The sequence below is a fragment of the Serinus canaria genome, chromosome 18 (assembly GCF_022539315.1).
Source record: "Serinus canaria isolate serCan28SL12 chromosome 18, serCan2020, whole genome shotgun sequence".
In the NCBI taxonomy this organism is placed as follows: Eukaryota; Metazoa; Chordata; class Aves; order Passeriformes; family Fringillidae; genus Serinus; species Serinus canaria.
Window position 1 is genome coordinate 369,272 of NC_066331.1, and position 16,994 is coordinate 386,265.

General features: G+C 52.8%; 2 protein-coding genes across 4 annotated transcripts in view; one reads left to right on the forward strand and one right to left on the reverse strand.

Moving 5' to 3' along the window:
• Positions 1 to 786: 786 nt before the first annotated feature.
• On the forward strand, positions 787 to 16,835 carry PGS1 (phosphatidylglycerophosphate synthase 1). Its single transcript, XM_030230135.2, has 10 exons — positions 787 to 962; positions 4,587 to 4,776; positions 5,147 to 5,224; positions 6,115 to 6,214; positions 6,854 to 7,043; positions 7,360 to 7,538; positions 8,413 to 8,946; positions 12,356 to 12,504; positions 14,516 to 14,658; positions 16,407 to 16,835. The coding sequence occupies exons 1-9, from the start codon at positions 802 to 804 to the stop codon at positions 14,633 to 14,635; spliced, it is 1,701 nt and encodes a 566-aa protein (XP_030085995.1). The 5' UTR covers positions 787 to 801; the 3' UTR covers positions 14,636 to 14,658; positions 16,407 to 16,835.
• Positions 16,218 to 16,994, reverse strand: part of DNAH17 (dynein axonemal heavy chain 17) — a 31,961-nt gene continuing 31,184 nt past the window's right edge. For all 3 annotated transcript variants that reach the window (XM_050981220.1, XM_050981218.1, XM_050981219.1), the window contains one exon: positions 16,218 to 16,588. In XM_050981220.1, coding sequence (XP_050837177.1) covers positions 16,341 to 16,588 — 248 coding nt within the window. In that variant the 3' untranslated portion in view covers positions 16,218 to 16,340. The remainder of the gene's footprint in view (positions 16,589 to 16,994) is intronic.

Below are 16,994 nucleotides of genomic sequence, written 5' to 3' on the forward strand. Positions count from 1 at the left end.
TCCGTCCGCGGGGGTTCCCCTGCCCTCCGCCCCGCCCCGGGCCCTCGGCCGGAGCCCCGGTGGGAAGGGTGCCCGGCGGCAGGAGCGGCGCCGCAGCTCCCCTCCCCACCCGTTTGGCAATTGTTGGTTCTGAGCTCGCACACAACCTGAGCTCTGTCCGTGGGTTTATTTTAAAGAGTTTAATTTGCCCCGGAGGAGCGGCCGCTGCCCGGCAGAGACCAACCCCGTGCGGCAGTTCTGGGAATCAGCGCCGGCGAACCGGCTGCTCTGAAATGCAAACGAGCCCCGGAGCGCTGCCGGGGCGGGCAGGCATAGCGGAGGAGGGACGGGACGGGCACGACGCAGCACTGGGGCTCCCCGCTGGGACCGGCTCCCCACACTGGGGGAGGACCAGCGGTCCCCGGACTCTGCCCTGCACGGCGGGGCGGCGAACGCCGGTTCCGCCGCGGGCAAGAACCGTGTACGTCCTTTCGGAGTCATCAGCCGCGGCGGGACTCGCCCCGGGGGGAGAAGAGACACCGGGGGGTGACATTGCCGGGCAGCCGATCTGGCTCCGCGAGAGCCCGTCCCACGTGTGCGGATCAGGGGAGCCGTGGTGCGGCCCCGCCGGACCACGAGCCCTTCGTGAGCTCCTCTCGGCCCCTTCCCGGCCCTCCGCGGGCTCCGCGCTCGCAGGCCGGGCGGGAAGGCGGGGAAGGGCGGACACCCCGCGCGGCCTGGCCGGCGTTCCCGGGAGCCGCGCGCCGGGCCCGGGCGGGGCGAAGGCGCGGAGGCGGCGCGGAAGCGGAAGGCGGTGTCGCCATGGCAGCGCGGAAGCGGAAGGCGCGGGCGATGGCGGCGGGCGGCGCGGCGCTGTGGCGGCGGCTCTCGGCCTGGCTGCCGCGGGGCCGCCTCGGCCTGGCCGCGCTGCTCGGCCGCCTCTCCGACCGCCTCTCCCGCGGTCGCGACCGCCGCGCCCGCAGGTAAGGACCGGCCGGGACCCCGCCGGCTCTCTCGGGGCTGCCACGCAGCGGGAGCCCTCGGCCGCCCCCGCAGTCGGTGTCGCGTTACCGGGGCATCCCCCCCTCGCCGCTTCCCCTTTCCGGCCCGGCCCAGCCCCTTGGAAAAGCCGCGTAGGGTTGAGGGGCGGCCCGGGACCCCCAGGCTGTGGTCGGAGCCGGGTTCGGCTTTGCTCTCGCCGACCCCTGCAGCTAGCCCCAGTGTCCCATTGCCCTGGGGACAAGAGCTGAGCGTTATTTCCCCTTCATTTCCCATTCCTTTGCCTCCCGCTGTTCCCGGGCGCCCCGCTGCTGTCACAGCTCAGCCCTCGGGGCGGCACCGGCCGGGCTTGCGTGTTCGGCTCAGTATCCCCGGGCCCGGTGGTCGCGGAGGGCGAGCGGGACGGGGCCGAAACAGGTGTCACAGGTGTCAGCCCCCTCTGCCCGTGGGCAGGAGCCGTGAGGGGCAGGAGACGTGCCCCACGGCCGTGCCCGGTGGCTGGCACCGGTGACAGTGGCCGGCGGCAGTGACCCTCCAGAGGCTGTCGCCGCGCTCCTGGAGGAGCTGCATCATCAGTCTGCGCTCTTGTTCCCACTAAGGAAATTCTTGCTACACTTCTCTTTTGGTCTCGCCAGTGTTTTTAGGGCAGATAAATTCGGCTGAGCCCTGGAAAGCAATCACTGGGTTGACAGAGCAGCGCTGTAGATCCCCCTGTGTGCTGCTGTGTGTGGGTGAAAGGACAGCACTGTGTCCCCCAGTTTCACTTCATCTCCGGCTCTGAAGATGAGGTTTTACAGTGAATACGAGTTTCAGCTGCATTGTGAGTTTCGTACCAAACCTACATTTTAAAAAATAGAACACCTCAGAAAATCCGTTGTTTCTATTTAGGGTAAACTTTTTACTCAGAAGGGGTCTGAGGTGGTTCCTTTTGATTCCGTTTTCTCTTTCTGGTTAACTCAGTGATGTGAAGTACATGGAAAGGGCTCCCCCTTAGTTCATTTTCTGTTCCTCTGAAACCTGTTTTGTCACAGTGTGGAATTTTGATGATTTCTTCATAATGTTATGTGGTTTCTGGTAGTTGTATGTGCGTGGTTGCAAGGGTTGGTTGTACTGGGTAGTCACTGAGCTGATGTCAGTCACTGGTGGGTAGAAGCTGCTCCTCTGGGAGCCAGTTGCTCTGCCAATGGCTCTATGGCTGAAGCAAAATACAGATTTATTTGATAATTCTAAAACCCATAGGTTCTCAATGCTGAATGAGGTGTAAATTTCAGTATTGGGTTGAAAGACCAAACTATGTTGACCCACTGTAAATTACCTAGGGAGTGAAAAATCTGGAGGATGCAGTTAGTGAGGATAAATTGACCTATGCAGAATTAATCTGGACCAAACCAAATAGTGCTGGTGCTGCAGGTTGATGTTCCTCCAAATGTTCCAGTCAGAGTCCAGATGCTCCAAGCTCAACCCATCGCTGTCTGCAGCCTTCTGAGCTGCCCTGGGAGCTGCCCCTGGATCCAGGCAGGCAGGTACAGGGCCACAGGCAGGAAGGCAGGTGCAGTTGGACTCCCAACAATCCTTGCTAGAAAATGCCTTCTGGGAATCGTGTTTCTGGAAAGTGTCTGCTTGGCCACTGGTCTGGCTTCTGGAAGGGTAATTGGGTTGGCCAATGGGATAATGAGGACAATATTCTTCTCTGTTGGTTGTTATTGTAAAATACATAAAATTTGCCACTGCCTCCTCTCTGGGAGTAATTCCAGAGGATGTTTGCGACCTGCGGGGCTGGGTTATAGCCCAATGATGCCACTGCTCTGTGGGGTGAGCATTAGGTGGGTTTTAAAACCCTGTGTTTTTGGATCCAGTGTAAATTCCTGTAGCTCTTTGTGCCATGCTCCCTTGCAGAGATGGAACAGAGGGAATCTGCTCTCTGTGTATGTGGCCTGTGAGGATTGAGGTGAGCAAAGGTGTGTGGAGGTTGTGCTCAGGTTCAGTAGAGACTTAGAAGAATGTGCCTGAAAAATGGTATTTCTTGTGTTTCTGTTCTGCTTTAATTTTTTTCTGCACCTTTTAGGGGATATTTGCATTGTTTTTAACAGTCTGTGCTGGTGATCTCTGTCACTTCTGGGTATTCAGGCTGAGCCCAGTCCACATGATCTGTTAAAACCCACCATCCCAAGAATTCCTGCACTGACTGACTCAGATTTCGGTGCTCATGAATAGTCAGTGACAAACTCGTGGATTTGCCAGGAAACACCACTATGAACTGGTTTCCTTGTAAGGATGTTTGGAAACCTTGTGAAGATCCAGAGTTGTATCATGAACCAGATGAGTGAAATCATCTTCCTGGAATCTGTGTTCATTTGGGCTCTGGATTGTGGTAAAAAGCCAGAAGTTCCTCGTAACAAGTTCTGGTAAAGGTTGTGATCAAGTTTCCTCTTGGTGTGTGGTGGTGGTGGAATCATCAGGATGGGCCACAGGACGGTGGCTGCCTGCTGGCCCGGGGACCTGCTGGTCCTCAGGGTGAGACAGCCAGCCTGCTTCCATCCCGGGAATCCCGGCTCCCACGAGTGGGGTTTGCAGACTGGAATGGTTCCTGTGCGTTCAGGGATGCAGTTCAGTCCCTTGCTCATGCATTTCTGGATCTCCTGGGAGCTGCTGCTGCTGCTAATTGTGCTGAAATGTGGTTTTGTCATGTGAACAGACTCCTGCCAGGGGTTATTCTATGACTGGATGAATTTGCATGTGTGAAACCTCGGAGAGGAGAAGTTACTGCTTGCTTCCTGTCACCCGCTGTGTGATGCTGGCAGTAAGCTGGTTTCTTCCCAAAGTGACTTCAAAGAAATTAAATTTGTTCCGAAATTTCTTTTTGAAGAATGAGTTTCCTGACGTCTCCTTCACAGGGAACGTGTGGAAACCTCCTCTTTTGTGAGGTTTGCAGGGGAAATTGTGACCCTCTCTCGGTGACATTGCTGGAGGGGGATGGATCCCTGCTGTGGCCATTGGCACATTCCTGCTGGGACATAGCCGCTCCTTTTTTGCTCCTTTTTCGGGTCATTCTCGGGGTGTGATTGCTCTACCTATACTGGGGCTTGCACTTGATCACCTTGTATGCTGCAGATCTATTTTTGGATAAGGTTGAGGGATGGAGGCATTTTTCTCTTTAACCCACGTGATCTTTAAACCTGAAACCTGAACTTCAGCCCAGCTGAGCACAAAGCTGACGTGAAGGGAGTGTTGGCTGATGTGTGTGTGATGGAGATAATTCAGAAGTGGCTGGTTACAGGTACAGGTGGTACCAGCACAGCACTGCCAGACACCTGAGCATCCCCACTCTCATTTTCTGCAGCTCCCGGCCTCCTTCCCATCCTGTGTTGTCCTGATGAAGTAGTTTCCCCTCATCTCCATGCCAGTTCAGCGGAGGAGCTGGTGATGTTCAGATCTGTTCTCCCACATTTTGCCTGTGTGTCTCTGTTTCTACATTTGGCTTTGGTGATCCAGGGAAGGCATTCTTGCCATTGTGGATCCCTGCCTGCAGCTCTTGCTTTACCTGTTTGGAGTCTTGCTGGGAAGTAGAAGTTTCACTACAAAGAATTTCTCCATCTTTCTTTGCACAGATCATCATGGCTCCTTCTAGCCCCATTACTCACCCCTCCTGTTCCAGTGGTCACAGCCCCACCGTGTTCCCTCTGCCCAGAAGGAGCACACAGGTTCCAGTGGATCGGGAATCTAGTCCCAGAGTTTGGGATCTCCAGCTCTCGTGTCAAGGTGCTCTCATCCCCGGCGGAATTCTATGAACTCCTGAAGGTAAGGCAGGGGCTGCAAGTTGTGGGAATGGTTTGATACAATCCCAGTTTTGCAGCTGCTGCCTGGTAACTGCTCTCATATGGAGTAGGTTTAGCTGCAGGGAGTATGCTCTTCAGTTTCCCAGAAAGCACTAGTTTCTTCCTTCAGTTTTAGAGGTAGCAGTGGTGTTGCTGTGGCTCCACAGAGCTCCGTGTGTTTTACATCTCCACTGTCCATGTGTTACCTTTCCTCCCTCAAGGCCAGGGAGCCAGAGCAGAGATGTGGCTGAGGGCATCCTCCCACGGGAGTGCAGCACTGCCAGGTCTGGGCTGATGTCTCCTCAGGTCCAGACGCCCTGTGTGAAATTGAGCTTGTGTTTTGCTGCTCCCAGGTGCAGATAAAAGCAGCCAGGCAGCGGGTGGTGATGGCCTCACTGTACCTGGGAACAGGACTCCTTGAGCAGGAGCTGGTGAGTATGGAAGGGTTTGGGAAGGCCAGGAGGGGAATGGAGGGGAGGGATGTGAAAGGGAGGCATGCTTCTGGTTGAGGTCTGGTATAGAGTCAGGGGTCTGCTGCACTTCTTCAGGGGATAGTTATCCTGGAAATGTCAGGAAGGACTGGTCTGCTGTTCAGAGTGCTCAGGGGGACTTTGTAAACTCAGGTCATGGGAATCTGTTTTTTCCTGGTATTTTTCTTGAATGGGATTCGAGCTGTAGGTGTGTAGTGCTGTGTTTGGTGCTCCAGGTGCAGGACACAGATGGAGGGTTGATTTTCTGCATTTGAGACGGGGATCAGCTTTGCTTTGTGGTATTTACCTTTTTTTTTGTTCTTTCCTCTGGAAACAAAAGCATTTTTGCGCAAGGGCTTGAGGAAGAAGCCTGGCCTTGGCCAGGTTCTGATGTTAGGAAGTAAATGCCCTGGCAGGGTAAAGGTGAATGGAGCCTGCATAGGATTTGTGTCCAGCTTTGCCTGGGCTTGCACACAGGATTTGAATTTGCATGTGACAAACAACCTTGTAATTCAAGAATAAAACTGCAGCGAATTCCTGCCAATGTTTGTCTTTGGTGATGCGAGTCTGTGATTTGGGAATGATATTGGGACTTTTCTGTGAACATTAATTGCTTTTGTGGGACCCAAAGAATATGGACACGTAAAACTGAGGCCCTTTAATCTGTGGCTTTAGGCTGATGGAGGCTGCCAGGCTGGCAGATGCAAAGGCTGAAGTGGCTGTGCTTGGCACAAGGAGGAAGGACTCGCACCAGGGTGTGGGAGCTGTCTTGGCCACCGTCTCCTGCTGCCAAGCACTTCCCCTTGGAAAGTGTATTTGCTTTGGTAATGAGGAGAGAACTCTCTCTGCAGGTGTATTGCTTAGAAGAAACACTGGAGAAATCACTGCAAGCAAAAGACTCACCTGACCTCAGAGTTTCCATTCTCCTCGACTACACCAGGGGTTCCCGGGGTAGGAATTGCTGCTCATTGCTTTTGTCAGAGCCTGATTTTACTGTTAGGCTAGAGAGACAGTTCTTTTAAGAGTGGGTATCTTGGCCAATTGGACCTACTTGCTTAAAGCATGCACATTTCAGGATTGGCCTTTCATATTCCAGAACTGCATATTCCCAAAAAAACCTTCAAGCTGAAGAGCTTTTCTTCCAAAAATAGGTGGTAGGGGCAAGAAAGGCCAAACTACTCTGTGCAACTTGTGTAGTCTTGCTTCGTTCATTTGTTAGTGCATTTGCCCTTACTCATCATGCTCGCTTACATTTTCATTTTGAAAGGAGAATGGGAATTGTTGGAAGCAGCAGCACACTGAATCAGGAACCTGTGGTCATCTGCAGTGATTCTTGTAGATGTGTTGCCAGTGCTGGTGAGGCTTCGTTAAGCTTGAAAAGTGTCAGACCTGCCCTGTGACTGACTCTGTATGTCAGTTTCAATATTAACAGAGTGCAAATGAAAGTGATCTAAAAAAAACAAAGAGAAAAGGAAAACACTTGAAGTGCCAGTGGATGGGAGGGGTGCTCACCTTGTGACCAGCTGAAGAGCTGTGTGGTGATGTGTCCTGTCTGTGTGAAGTTTGTGAGAGACTCCCTTTCTGACCCAGGCAGGAAGAATTCTCGAACAATGCTGATCCCGTTGCTGCAGCGATTTCCCGAGCAGGTCCGTGTGTCCCTCTTCCACACCCCAAACTTGCGTGGACTGCTCCGGCTCCTGATTCCAGAGCGTTTCAACGAGACCATCGGGCTGCAGCACATCAAGGTCTATCTCTTCGATGACAACGTGATCCTGAGCGGGTCAGTCCTGCTGCCTCCGGCCTTGGCGCCATCGTTCCCTGGCCTTTGGGCAGGGAGTCTGTGCTGCCAGCCTTGTCTGAACATCTGGGCTCCATTGTGACGCTATCAGTGCTCTTCTGAGATGGGAGAGTTCCTGCACATGAGATTCTCAAATGAAAGCGAGTCTTTCTTAATGGGAAAAATATTTCGAGATTCTGAAGGAAATGGCCAATTTGTGCTTTAGTGCAGCTATCCCAAAGTGAGGCCTGTGGCCTGGCCTGGGAGGTTGAGAATCTTGTGCCCGTGCTCTGAACCCATCTCTTCCCTTTCTCTTCAGTGCAAACCTGAGTGATCTGTACTTCACCAATCGTCAGGACCGCTACGTCTTGCTGCGGGACTCTCCTGAGATTGCAGACTTCTTCACGGAGCTTGTGGATGCCATTGGAGATGTGTCCCTGCAGTTACAGCAAGATGATACAGTCCAGATGATGGAGGGAATGGTACACCCATACCAAGGTAGGAGGGAGCTGTCTCACCTGGTTGGGTGATGGCATCCAGAGGAGAGGAGTGACAGCCAGGGCTTAAGGATGACTTAGACTCCTTCCATGTGGGAATTGCTGGGTGTCTGTTGTTCAGGCTGTGGAGTGTCTGTTTTGTGCCATCCAGTATTATAAGTAAGATTGCTTGAGTTTCAGTACTGGGTCTGTTGGGGTTTTCCCAGCACAGTGGCTGTCACAGGCTGATTTGACAGGGCATGCAGAGACTGGAAGTAAATCTGCTACCTCATAAATGCGCCGGTTTTGGCCTTAAACAAGAACTTCAGTCCTTTGAGAAGTTTTTCTGATATTAGCAGCTGCAATTCCAGGTGCTCTGAGTGTGAATGTTCTGAAGGGTTTATGAATGTGCTGCTATTGTTGGTAATTAATCTTTTGTAGTAGAGTTTGTTCTGGGAATCAAATGGGAATCAGTTCAGAAAGACTGGGAACAAGCGTAAAATTGGGCAGAGAAGGGCAGTGAAATGCCAGGCTGATTGCGTCATCAGTTTTTGTCCTGGCCTTGCACTGCTGGGTGATGTAAGTTCAGGCTGGGGGTGGGAGTTTGTGTGTTCCAGCTCATTCTTGGTTGTCAGCGTAGCCTTGCCCTCATTCTCTGCTTTCTCAGAGGATTTTTCAGGCTGCTGCCAGGTGCTGAGCATTTCTCTTCTGTAATGTAGCTCTGCTGACCTTGAACCAGCTGGTTTGGGCCTTAAGACAGAGTCATGTGCACTCTGTGTTGGCTCCTGTTTGTTCCTGTATCCATGTCCTGTCAGTAGTTTTCCCTGGTGTCTAAGAGGTGACATGTAACTCTGTGCGTGTAGACCTCAGACACATCTCTCTGGCTTTTCCTGCAGGAGACAAAGTGGCTTACTGTGAGATTGCCAACCGGAGGGTCATGGAGGTCATCAACTCTGCCCGCACACGGCAGGAGCTCCTTCATGCAAAGACTTTCCACAGCAGCCAGCCAGGCAGCTCCCTCTTATCCCAGCAAGGCTCTCAAACAGCTGGGGGTCTGAAACCAGAACCTGACACCTGGATCTATCCCTTAATCCAAATGAAACCTTTTGGGATTCAAATAGACGAGATGGTCACAGAGACACTGCTGACAGAGGCTGAGCGGGATGCCAGGATATACCTCACCACTGGCTACTTCAACTTGACACAGGCCTACATGGACCTCATCCTGGGCACAAGGGCTGAGTACCGGATCCTCCTGGCCTCGCCAGAGGTCAATGGGTTTTTTGGTGCCAAAGGGGTGGCAGGTGCCATCCCTGCTGCCTACGTTTACATTGAGCATCAATTTTACAGTGAGGTCTGCTGCCTGCAGCAGCAGGAGAGGGTGCAACTGCAGGAGTACTCCCGTGCTGGCTGGACGTTCCATGCCAAAGGTAAGGTGCCCTTATCCCCAGGGGTCTTGTTCAGAGGTGTGTGAGAGCTGTGCATTTGGATTGCGAAAGGAGTAAGGGGCTGGCTGGATGCCAGTCTGGGCTTAACCTTCAAAATACTCCTCCAAAGTTCAAACAGCGTGCTTGTGTAACCTGGAGGGAGGGTTTTGATCACTTGGGGGACGCCTTGAATTTGCCTTTGGTTCAATACAGTCGCAGGGATGATGTGAGAGCTGTCCCTGTGGTGGCACTGAAGCACTGCCTGGATGAGAAGGGTGATGTGAAGGAAAGGAAGCATCTGGATGCGTTTATGATGCAGTCAGTGCCCTGGTGCAGTTTCTTGTATCCCTTGGGCTGGTTTCAGCAGGCAGGAGTGCTGGCTCTGTTGGGGACTCTGCAGGGGTATCAGGGGCAGGTGCTGGGAGGGAGCTGCTCCTGAGGCTTTCCCAGCAGCAGGTCTGTAAGGGGAAATGTCAGTGCTGGGGGATTTGCACCAGCTCCCGTTCCCAGCTCACAGGGGGTGCAGTGTGAGGAGCTGCAGCATGTGCTTATGGGAGTCAGGGCAGCCAGAGGGCAAGGGGCTGAGGAAGGAATATGGGATAACATGCAGTGAGTTAATAATGAACGCTGTCCTTGAGGTCTTCTCTGGGAGAGCCTGGATTCCTGCTGGATACACTGTGCCCAGGCTCAGCACAGTGTTCCAGCTGGAGTGTTTGGGCTGTGATTGGAACGCTGGGGCTCTGGCCATGCCTGTTTTGAAGAGAGCTGTTAGCAGGAATGGCTTCATCCCCCTGCTTTTCGCAGGGGTGCTTAAGGGAGGCTCAGAGTTGGCGGGGGAGGGAAAGCTGCCCAGTCAGCCTTCTCGCAACTGTTGAAAATCCCTGGGTGCTACTGGGTGTCTCTGTGTTGAAATGACAAACAGATTTCAGAGTGTCCCTCCCCAGCATGCCCAGGAGTGCGGGGAAAACCCTTATCTGACACAGGGCAGCACGAGTGAGGGCCCTGACTGCCTGCCCGGGGTGTCCTGTGTCTTTCAGGATGCACGTGGTTGGGCGAACTGTGGTTCCCAGGTTCTGCCTTTGTTGAGCACTGCTAACTCCCAGTGGGATGTGGTTTGGCATAAACCGAGTCCAGAAACAAGGGCTGCTTTTCCCAGCTACCAAAGTGCAGATGGTCACCAGCGCTGTTTGGGCCAGCCAGGCCTCGTGGGACAGTGCTTTGGGGTCTCTGCTCTGTGGTTTGCTTGGAGAGGGATGCAGGGCTTGGAGTTCAGCAGCTCCTGTGCTAGCAGGAGGGACAGTTGGAGACATTTGCTGACTTGTTTCCATTCCCCTTCAGAGTGCTGGGAGGATCAGTGTGCAGCTCCTCCTCCAGCATGCTCTGCCCTTGGCACAGGTTGGATTCACCTCATTTCCTTCTGCAGGAGTCATATGGTGTGGCAGAGAGGACAAGGACAGAAGAGGGAAGAGAGGAAGCCTTGGAGATGTGACGGGCATGTGCACAAGGAGCACATGGAGCCTAGCTCCTGGCTGAGGACATGAGATTCCCAGCAGCAAACAGTGCCTGTTGGTGCTTCCTCTCTGGGCTGAGACATGAGACACCCTCGAGTCTCCCATGGGATCCCCAAACACTGGGGCTGTGCTACATGCCCCTACTGCTCCCTTTAACTTGTTTGTGTCTGCATGCAGAGTGTCTCCCAGGGATGTCTCTCGTGGGTGCCCGTGCAGGTGTGGCAGAGCTCTGCACAGATGGGGTGCACGTCTGAGCAGGACTGCCAGCAGCTGTCCATCCCAAAGCCCACCTGCCACTGCCCTTGGTGTGGTGTTGGGGGTGACAGGGGTGCATCCCTTGGAGTCAGGGTCCCTTCCAAGCACGTTGTGGTGGCAGGGTGCTGTGAGATAAACCCTGTCACTGCTATTGACTGGCGCTGGGAAGCTGTGCTTCCCCTTGCTGGAAGGTGAGTCACTGTTGGAGCAGATCCTGCCAGATGGCCGTGTAACCAGAGACCTCTAAAGGCTGTGGGACTGCCACAGGACACTTGGGAAGGCAAGGAATCTGTTCTTCATGGCTGCTGCTTGGGCCGAGGTCCAGCCATGGCTGGTCAGGCACCAGACAGCCCCTGGCAGGGTCCTGTTTGGTGGCAGAATGTGAAAAAACTCTGTGCCATGTGGCTGCCAGGGTCCGTGTTGGGCTGTCCAGCCCCACTGTGCTGGGGTGAGCCCGCGGGGGCTGGAGGCATTAGGGCAGTGCCAGCTCTGTGAGTGTGCTGTGGGGGCGGGGAGCAGCTTACAGGAACTGGCAGTGAATCGGCAGCATCTTACTCAAGGCATTCTTGGAACTGCTCTGGGGCTGAGTTGGGAAACCTGCTGCTATTTTAAGGCTGAGGTGGTTTTTATGCTATGGGTTCTTTGTTGCAGTCTGTGTGTGACCAGCCATGGGGATAAGCCTCTACCAGAGACTCACCCAGGGCTCTGCTGAGGAGAGCAAAGGCTTTCTGGCTCCATTTGTGCAGAGTGGCCACACAGCCTCTCCTTGGCAGCAGTCCTGATGCTCCTGTGGCTGTTCCTTCTTGCCCTGCTGCAGTGATGTACTTGAGAATAATGTGATGCTTCCATCTTTCCCTTGAAAACCTGTCCTGGGCTCTGTCCTGCTCTCTGTGCTGGCAGAGCTGTGGGAGCTGTGTTGGTGAGTGGCAGTGGGGGCCAGGTGCCCTGACAAGAGTCTGATCTCATTCCTGGTGTCTCCTCTGGAAGTGAGGGTGTGAAATAATTTGCACTTCTTATCTGTGTCTCTTCACGGTGGCATGTGAATTCACCTGCCAGAGCTGGGAGATGCCTCTTCATGTCATGGTCCTGGGATTAGGGCTGGTCCCTGGCCCTGGGACAGGCTGGACAGACTTAGCCTGTCTGGCTGGGACTTTGGGGCTGGTTCCTTCACTGAAAACCTGTTTGCCTTCTCTTGGCATTTCCAAATTCACTGTAGTGCAAAACAGCCTCTAATGCAGTGACAGGACTCACTCTGGGTTGTTTTGGGATGACAGCCTGTGTGTTCCTGGGGCGCACTGGGGGTGCTGCTGTTCCCAGTCAGAACACTGATTTGGGCTGTGCCAGGGCACCCCACACACCCCTCACATGGCACACACTGCACACACCCCACACATGGCACGCACAGCATACATGGCACACGCCCTACACATGGCACACACCCCACACACAGCACACATGGCACACACTGCACACAGCAGAGCAGCCCTGCAGGCCCTGCTGGGCTGCTCTCTGCTCTCGAGCTCCTGTACAGAATCTGTAATCCATGTTTAGAGCATTTAATTCATGCTGAGTGAAGGGACCATGTGAGCCCACCCTGGCCATTTCCTTGGCTCTCACATTGCCTCTCTTCCTCATTTTTCCTGCAGGCCTCTGGCTGTACTTGGCAGGGAGTGACCTGCCCTGCCTGACCCTGATTGGCTCTCCAAATTTTGGATATCGATCAGTTCATCGGGACTTGGAAGCTCAGGTTGCAATAGTGACAGAAAATAAAGCCTTGCAGCAGCAGCTGCATCAGGTAAGCAGCAGATTCCGGGGATGCAGTGGGGATGTTGTACTTGTGGGTCGCACAGGGGATGCTGAGGACGCAGTGGCAATAAAAACCTCCAGCTACAATAACTCAGAAGCTGCTGGAGCATGGGGAGTGCTGAGGAGCTGTCAGTGAAGCGACTATTGATGAGCTGCCTGCTGCAAGTGCCCAGTGCTGGGAAATGAGGCCATGACGGGAAGGAATGTGTGTCCCCAGTGACCTCGGGGAGTGCTCAGGGCTGGATGTGCACACAGCCTTTGGAGGACCTGCTGACTCCTCTGCCCACCAGCCACGCTGCCCCTCTGAGCCTTAACCCCAGCATTTGAGCATTGCCCAGGGCATGGCAGGTTCTGGGCTAATGAGGCCGGGCCCTTGGAATGGCTGAGCTCCAACTGGAAGAGGGGTGGGACTGGCTGGGATGCTCATGAAGTTCTATGACAAAATCCTTATCTTGAATAATAATGACATTATATAATCTTGACACAAACATTTTTAAGTGGTTTGATATTCAATGTCCCAGGGTTTTTCTGTGCTGTTTCTAATTAGGCAGCTTGTAGTGCTCAGCAGTTCTGCTGCTGCTCCGAATCCTGCCTGGTTCTCCAGCTGTCTTGACTGAATCTTCTGCTGGAACTGACTATCCCAAGTCATTTCTCCTGCAGTGTACTGTTTCAAAGCAGATGTTTGGTGCTTCTGTGTGACTTGGAGACCTCAGAAATGCACTGTGTGAGGCAGGTGCTGGCAGAGTTGTCTGCAAGATCAATGGGAATTGCCCTCTTGCATCAGGGCTCTTCCCTGGGATGAGTCAGAGTGTATCTAATCAAAAACAATTCTATTACTGGAAGAGTTGCTTGAGTATTTCAATTCATATCTTGCCTCTGCTTGTTTCTAATGGAAGGGGAAAATCAATGGAAATGTGACACAAAGGAATTTTCTCACATAGGGCTGCAGTGATCTCATTCAAAGGGCTTTAAACCATTCCTGATTGCTGGAAGCTGATTCTGAGATGGGCTGGGTGTTTACTTTCTGTGGTCTTTTTTAGAAGACTTAATCCATTCCTGGGATGCTGCCATGAAATCACTTTGCCTGTGTAATGTTCAGTTCCATTTTAAAAATGTGTGCTGAGATTTGGGAAGAAATGTGAGTGGTCTGGGTGTCTTTGGGTGCTTCTGTGAATGAACTGAGATTGATTCAGGGAACTGGCCTTGCCTCTGGTGCTCAGATCTCACCATAATGGATGGTCATGGGGCAGAATCCTCACAGCAGGGCTGACTATAGCTCTTGGAGCATTTGAGGGCTCTCAAATTAGAGTGAATTGGCAGATTAATGTCTTGGTTCATCTTTTTGGTCTTACTTTCCAGTACTTGGTTTCTGCTTCCCTGTTCCACCCTGGATTTAAATAGCGCAGAGCATTTTCTGCTGTTTGTGACAGCTCCAATTGTAAAAAAAGATGATGAACAAACTTCCAGGAGCTGCTCTGCTCCCTGTTTGCCTGCAGAAAACCTGACTGTTTGTGCTGAAAACCCCACTTACCTGTGATCAAAGCACTGCTCTCACGTGCTGTGAGCAGGTTATCAGCAGGGTGGTTCATTTCCTCCCTCTGCAGCTGGGTGCAGGCTGGGGGGGCCCGAGTGTTTCTGGTAATTTAGCTGAGATCACAACTGCACATTCATCTGCAAACACGGCGCCTGAGCCGTGTCTAGAAAGAGCCGCATAAGCCAGTCCCAGGAGGGTTGGGTGAGGTTTCCTTTTCTGGCAATTACAGCCTGGCCTTGAGGAGTTTTCTGAAACTGGAGCTCAGCTCATGCAGCTGTGGGGCACAAAAAGGCAAAACCCTCTACCCTTGCTCTCTGTAGAGTTTTAATTGCAAATTCTTGAGGAGAAATGGTGCATACTTGTGGCAAGATCCCTGGTCAGCTTTATCTGAGTTTGCTTCTCTGAAAGACCATTATATAATTTAACACTTGGGATTTACTGAAATGATGTTTCTTTCTCTGTTCAGGAGCAAGAGCAGCTTTACCTCTGCTCAGGTGTGGTCTCAACATCAACATTTGAGCAGCCAAGTCGTTATGTGAAACTGTGGGTGAAGCTGGTGACACCTTTGATCAAGAATTTCTTTTGAAAGGAGAAAAGTTGCTGCTTTGGGTGAGTTTGCTGCCATTATGGGGAATTATATTGCACTGACTGTAGTGAATAGCTGCAGTGCTCTGTTATGAAAGAAAGATTTGAACAATTAGTTCATGAACATGCAGGTGATGAGGGGAAAACCAGAACTTCTCGATTCCTCTGGGGTACTGGCTGCCATGGACTGGGATCAATGCTGAGGTCCTGACTGGGTTTTGTCTACTAGAATTTCTGGAAGAGCCACTGGCAGAGAACCCATAGAGTGGTATTTTCCATGCATGGAAATAAAACTCCCTCTCTGAAATGTCCCTTTCAGAGTTTCTCAGAGAGAGACTGTGTTTGTGCTGTCTTGACCAGCCTATCTCAAGCATTGCTGGAATACTTAAAGTGTTTTGTCTTTGTATCCAGTCAGGGCTTTGCTTTGCCCCTGTAGTGTTGGTTAACAAGGGCAGTTGATTTTGCTTTTCTGTTTTGTGGTGTCCTGGCATTCCTGGTGGTTCCACTGCCCGGTGACTCCAGCCCTTGTGAGCTCCAGGCTGTCTCTCCTGCCTGTTCCTGTGCTGGGCACAGTCTGTGCAGTTGGCACTGCTGCACGTGTGCCAGGGTGCTGCGTGTTCCCACATCCCTTTCACTTACCTGGCCATGGCCTCCCCCTCAGCAGGGTTAGCCTGGCTCCTTCACAGTCAGATATGTTACAAGTGTCTTTCCTGAGTTGTGAAAGGGCAGGAGAAGACTTTTGGTGCTGGTGTGGGTTTGAAATGTTCCTTCCTGGAAGTAGGAGGCTTGAACCATAACATCCTGCAAAGAAGGTGTTTGGAAGCCAGGTAAAAAGGTGTGGGAGTGCAGGGTAAAGTGTGGGCAGGGTAAAGTGTTTCTGATCTGGCAGTGCCACAATCAGGATTTCTGGCACCTGAAAAAAACTGATGGTGTGAAACTCAGTCATAACTGATTATAAATACTACTGCTCTGTAAAGAAATGAGCTGCTCTCTGTGCCTCCCCTTGGGGCATGTCTGACTGTGAGCTATGAGGGAAGTTTGAGGTAACTGTATTTTAGAACTAATTGTTCAAATATTTCATAGGCTGGGATTTTGGTGAATTGTTTTATGCCAAAGGGACCAGCCTTGGCAAATCTGCTCCCCTTAAAGTGTGTTACTGCTGATACAAATGATTTGTTGTGAAGAAAAGGCTGAGTAGGTTCTGTACCCTAGAAATAGAAATAACATGCTTTAGAGAGGAGCCTGTTTGCAGCTGGACCTTCTCTGGGCTGTGCAGGTTGGGTGTGGGTGAACTGGGTAAAATCTCCACCTTTCTTCTCCTGTCTGCTCCAGCCAGACAGATGCTCCATGCAGGAGCGTGAGGAGTTTCTGCTCAGTTTGCACTGAGCCATCACACAAAGAGCAGTGGGAAGATGGAGAGCCAGAAGAGGGAAAGGAGTCAGGCACTTGTGTGCAGTTGTTCTGTCTGGCTTCCCACGGTGGTCTGGCTCCCCACCAGCACCACGTCAGAAACCACCAGTGGAAAACCAGTATCCGCCCTGAGAACCCCGTGTGTTGCGAGAGCAGGCTGCTCACGGCAGCGCTTCCAGCACTGGTTTTATTGAAACTTTGCTAAAATGGTTCTGGTACAATCAAACACAGACCGAGTAACACAGCGGCGAGGTTTTTACAACTAAAAGTACTGCTGTTCTCCATTGTCATTAAATCTAGGCCTCTAGGAGCAGAGCCACACCAGCCAGGACCCACTTGGCAGCTTTTTCTTTTGTCTTCAGGTTGAAGGTCCAGACGTAGGTGGGCCCTCGCGTCCGTGTCTTGTAGACGGGGCATTCGTAGACGTTGATGGTGTCCATGCGGTCCACGGGGATGGCTCTGAGCAGGATCACCGGCATCTCGGGCGTCAGCTCCTTCATGCGAGCATCGGCGATGGAGCCCGAGGGCACGTCCCAGCGCGCGCCTGCGGGGACAGCGGGGACTGTCAGGGACTGACGCTGCCCCGCTGCTCCCCCTGGCCGCTCCCAGGGCCGCTCCCCGGGGCCCTCCCTCACAGCTACGCATGGCTGGCAGCTCCAAGATTAAGGGTGGGTGGAGTGGCTCCATGGGCGTTAGGTCTGACATGTTCTCATCTCACTGTGACCCACGACTGCATTTGCCTTACTGTGTGTGGGATGTCTGAATAAACTGTGTCCCCACCCCTCCCTTCAGCACGGTTTTATGTGGGAATTGCAGAGTTTGAGGTGAACTGGCTGTGGTGGGATCTGTCACATGCTGTCCTGTGTGCTCTCTGCTTTTGTCTAAGTGGACGCCTCAGCTGCTCTGCTGAACTGCCTCCTTCCCTCTCATTAGCAGTAATTATCATGGAT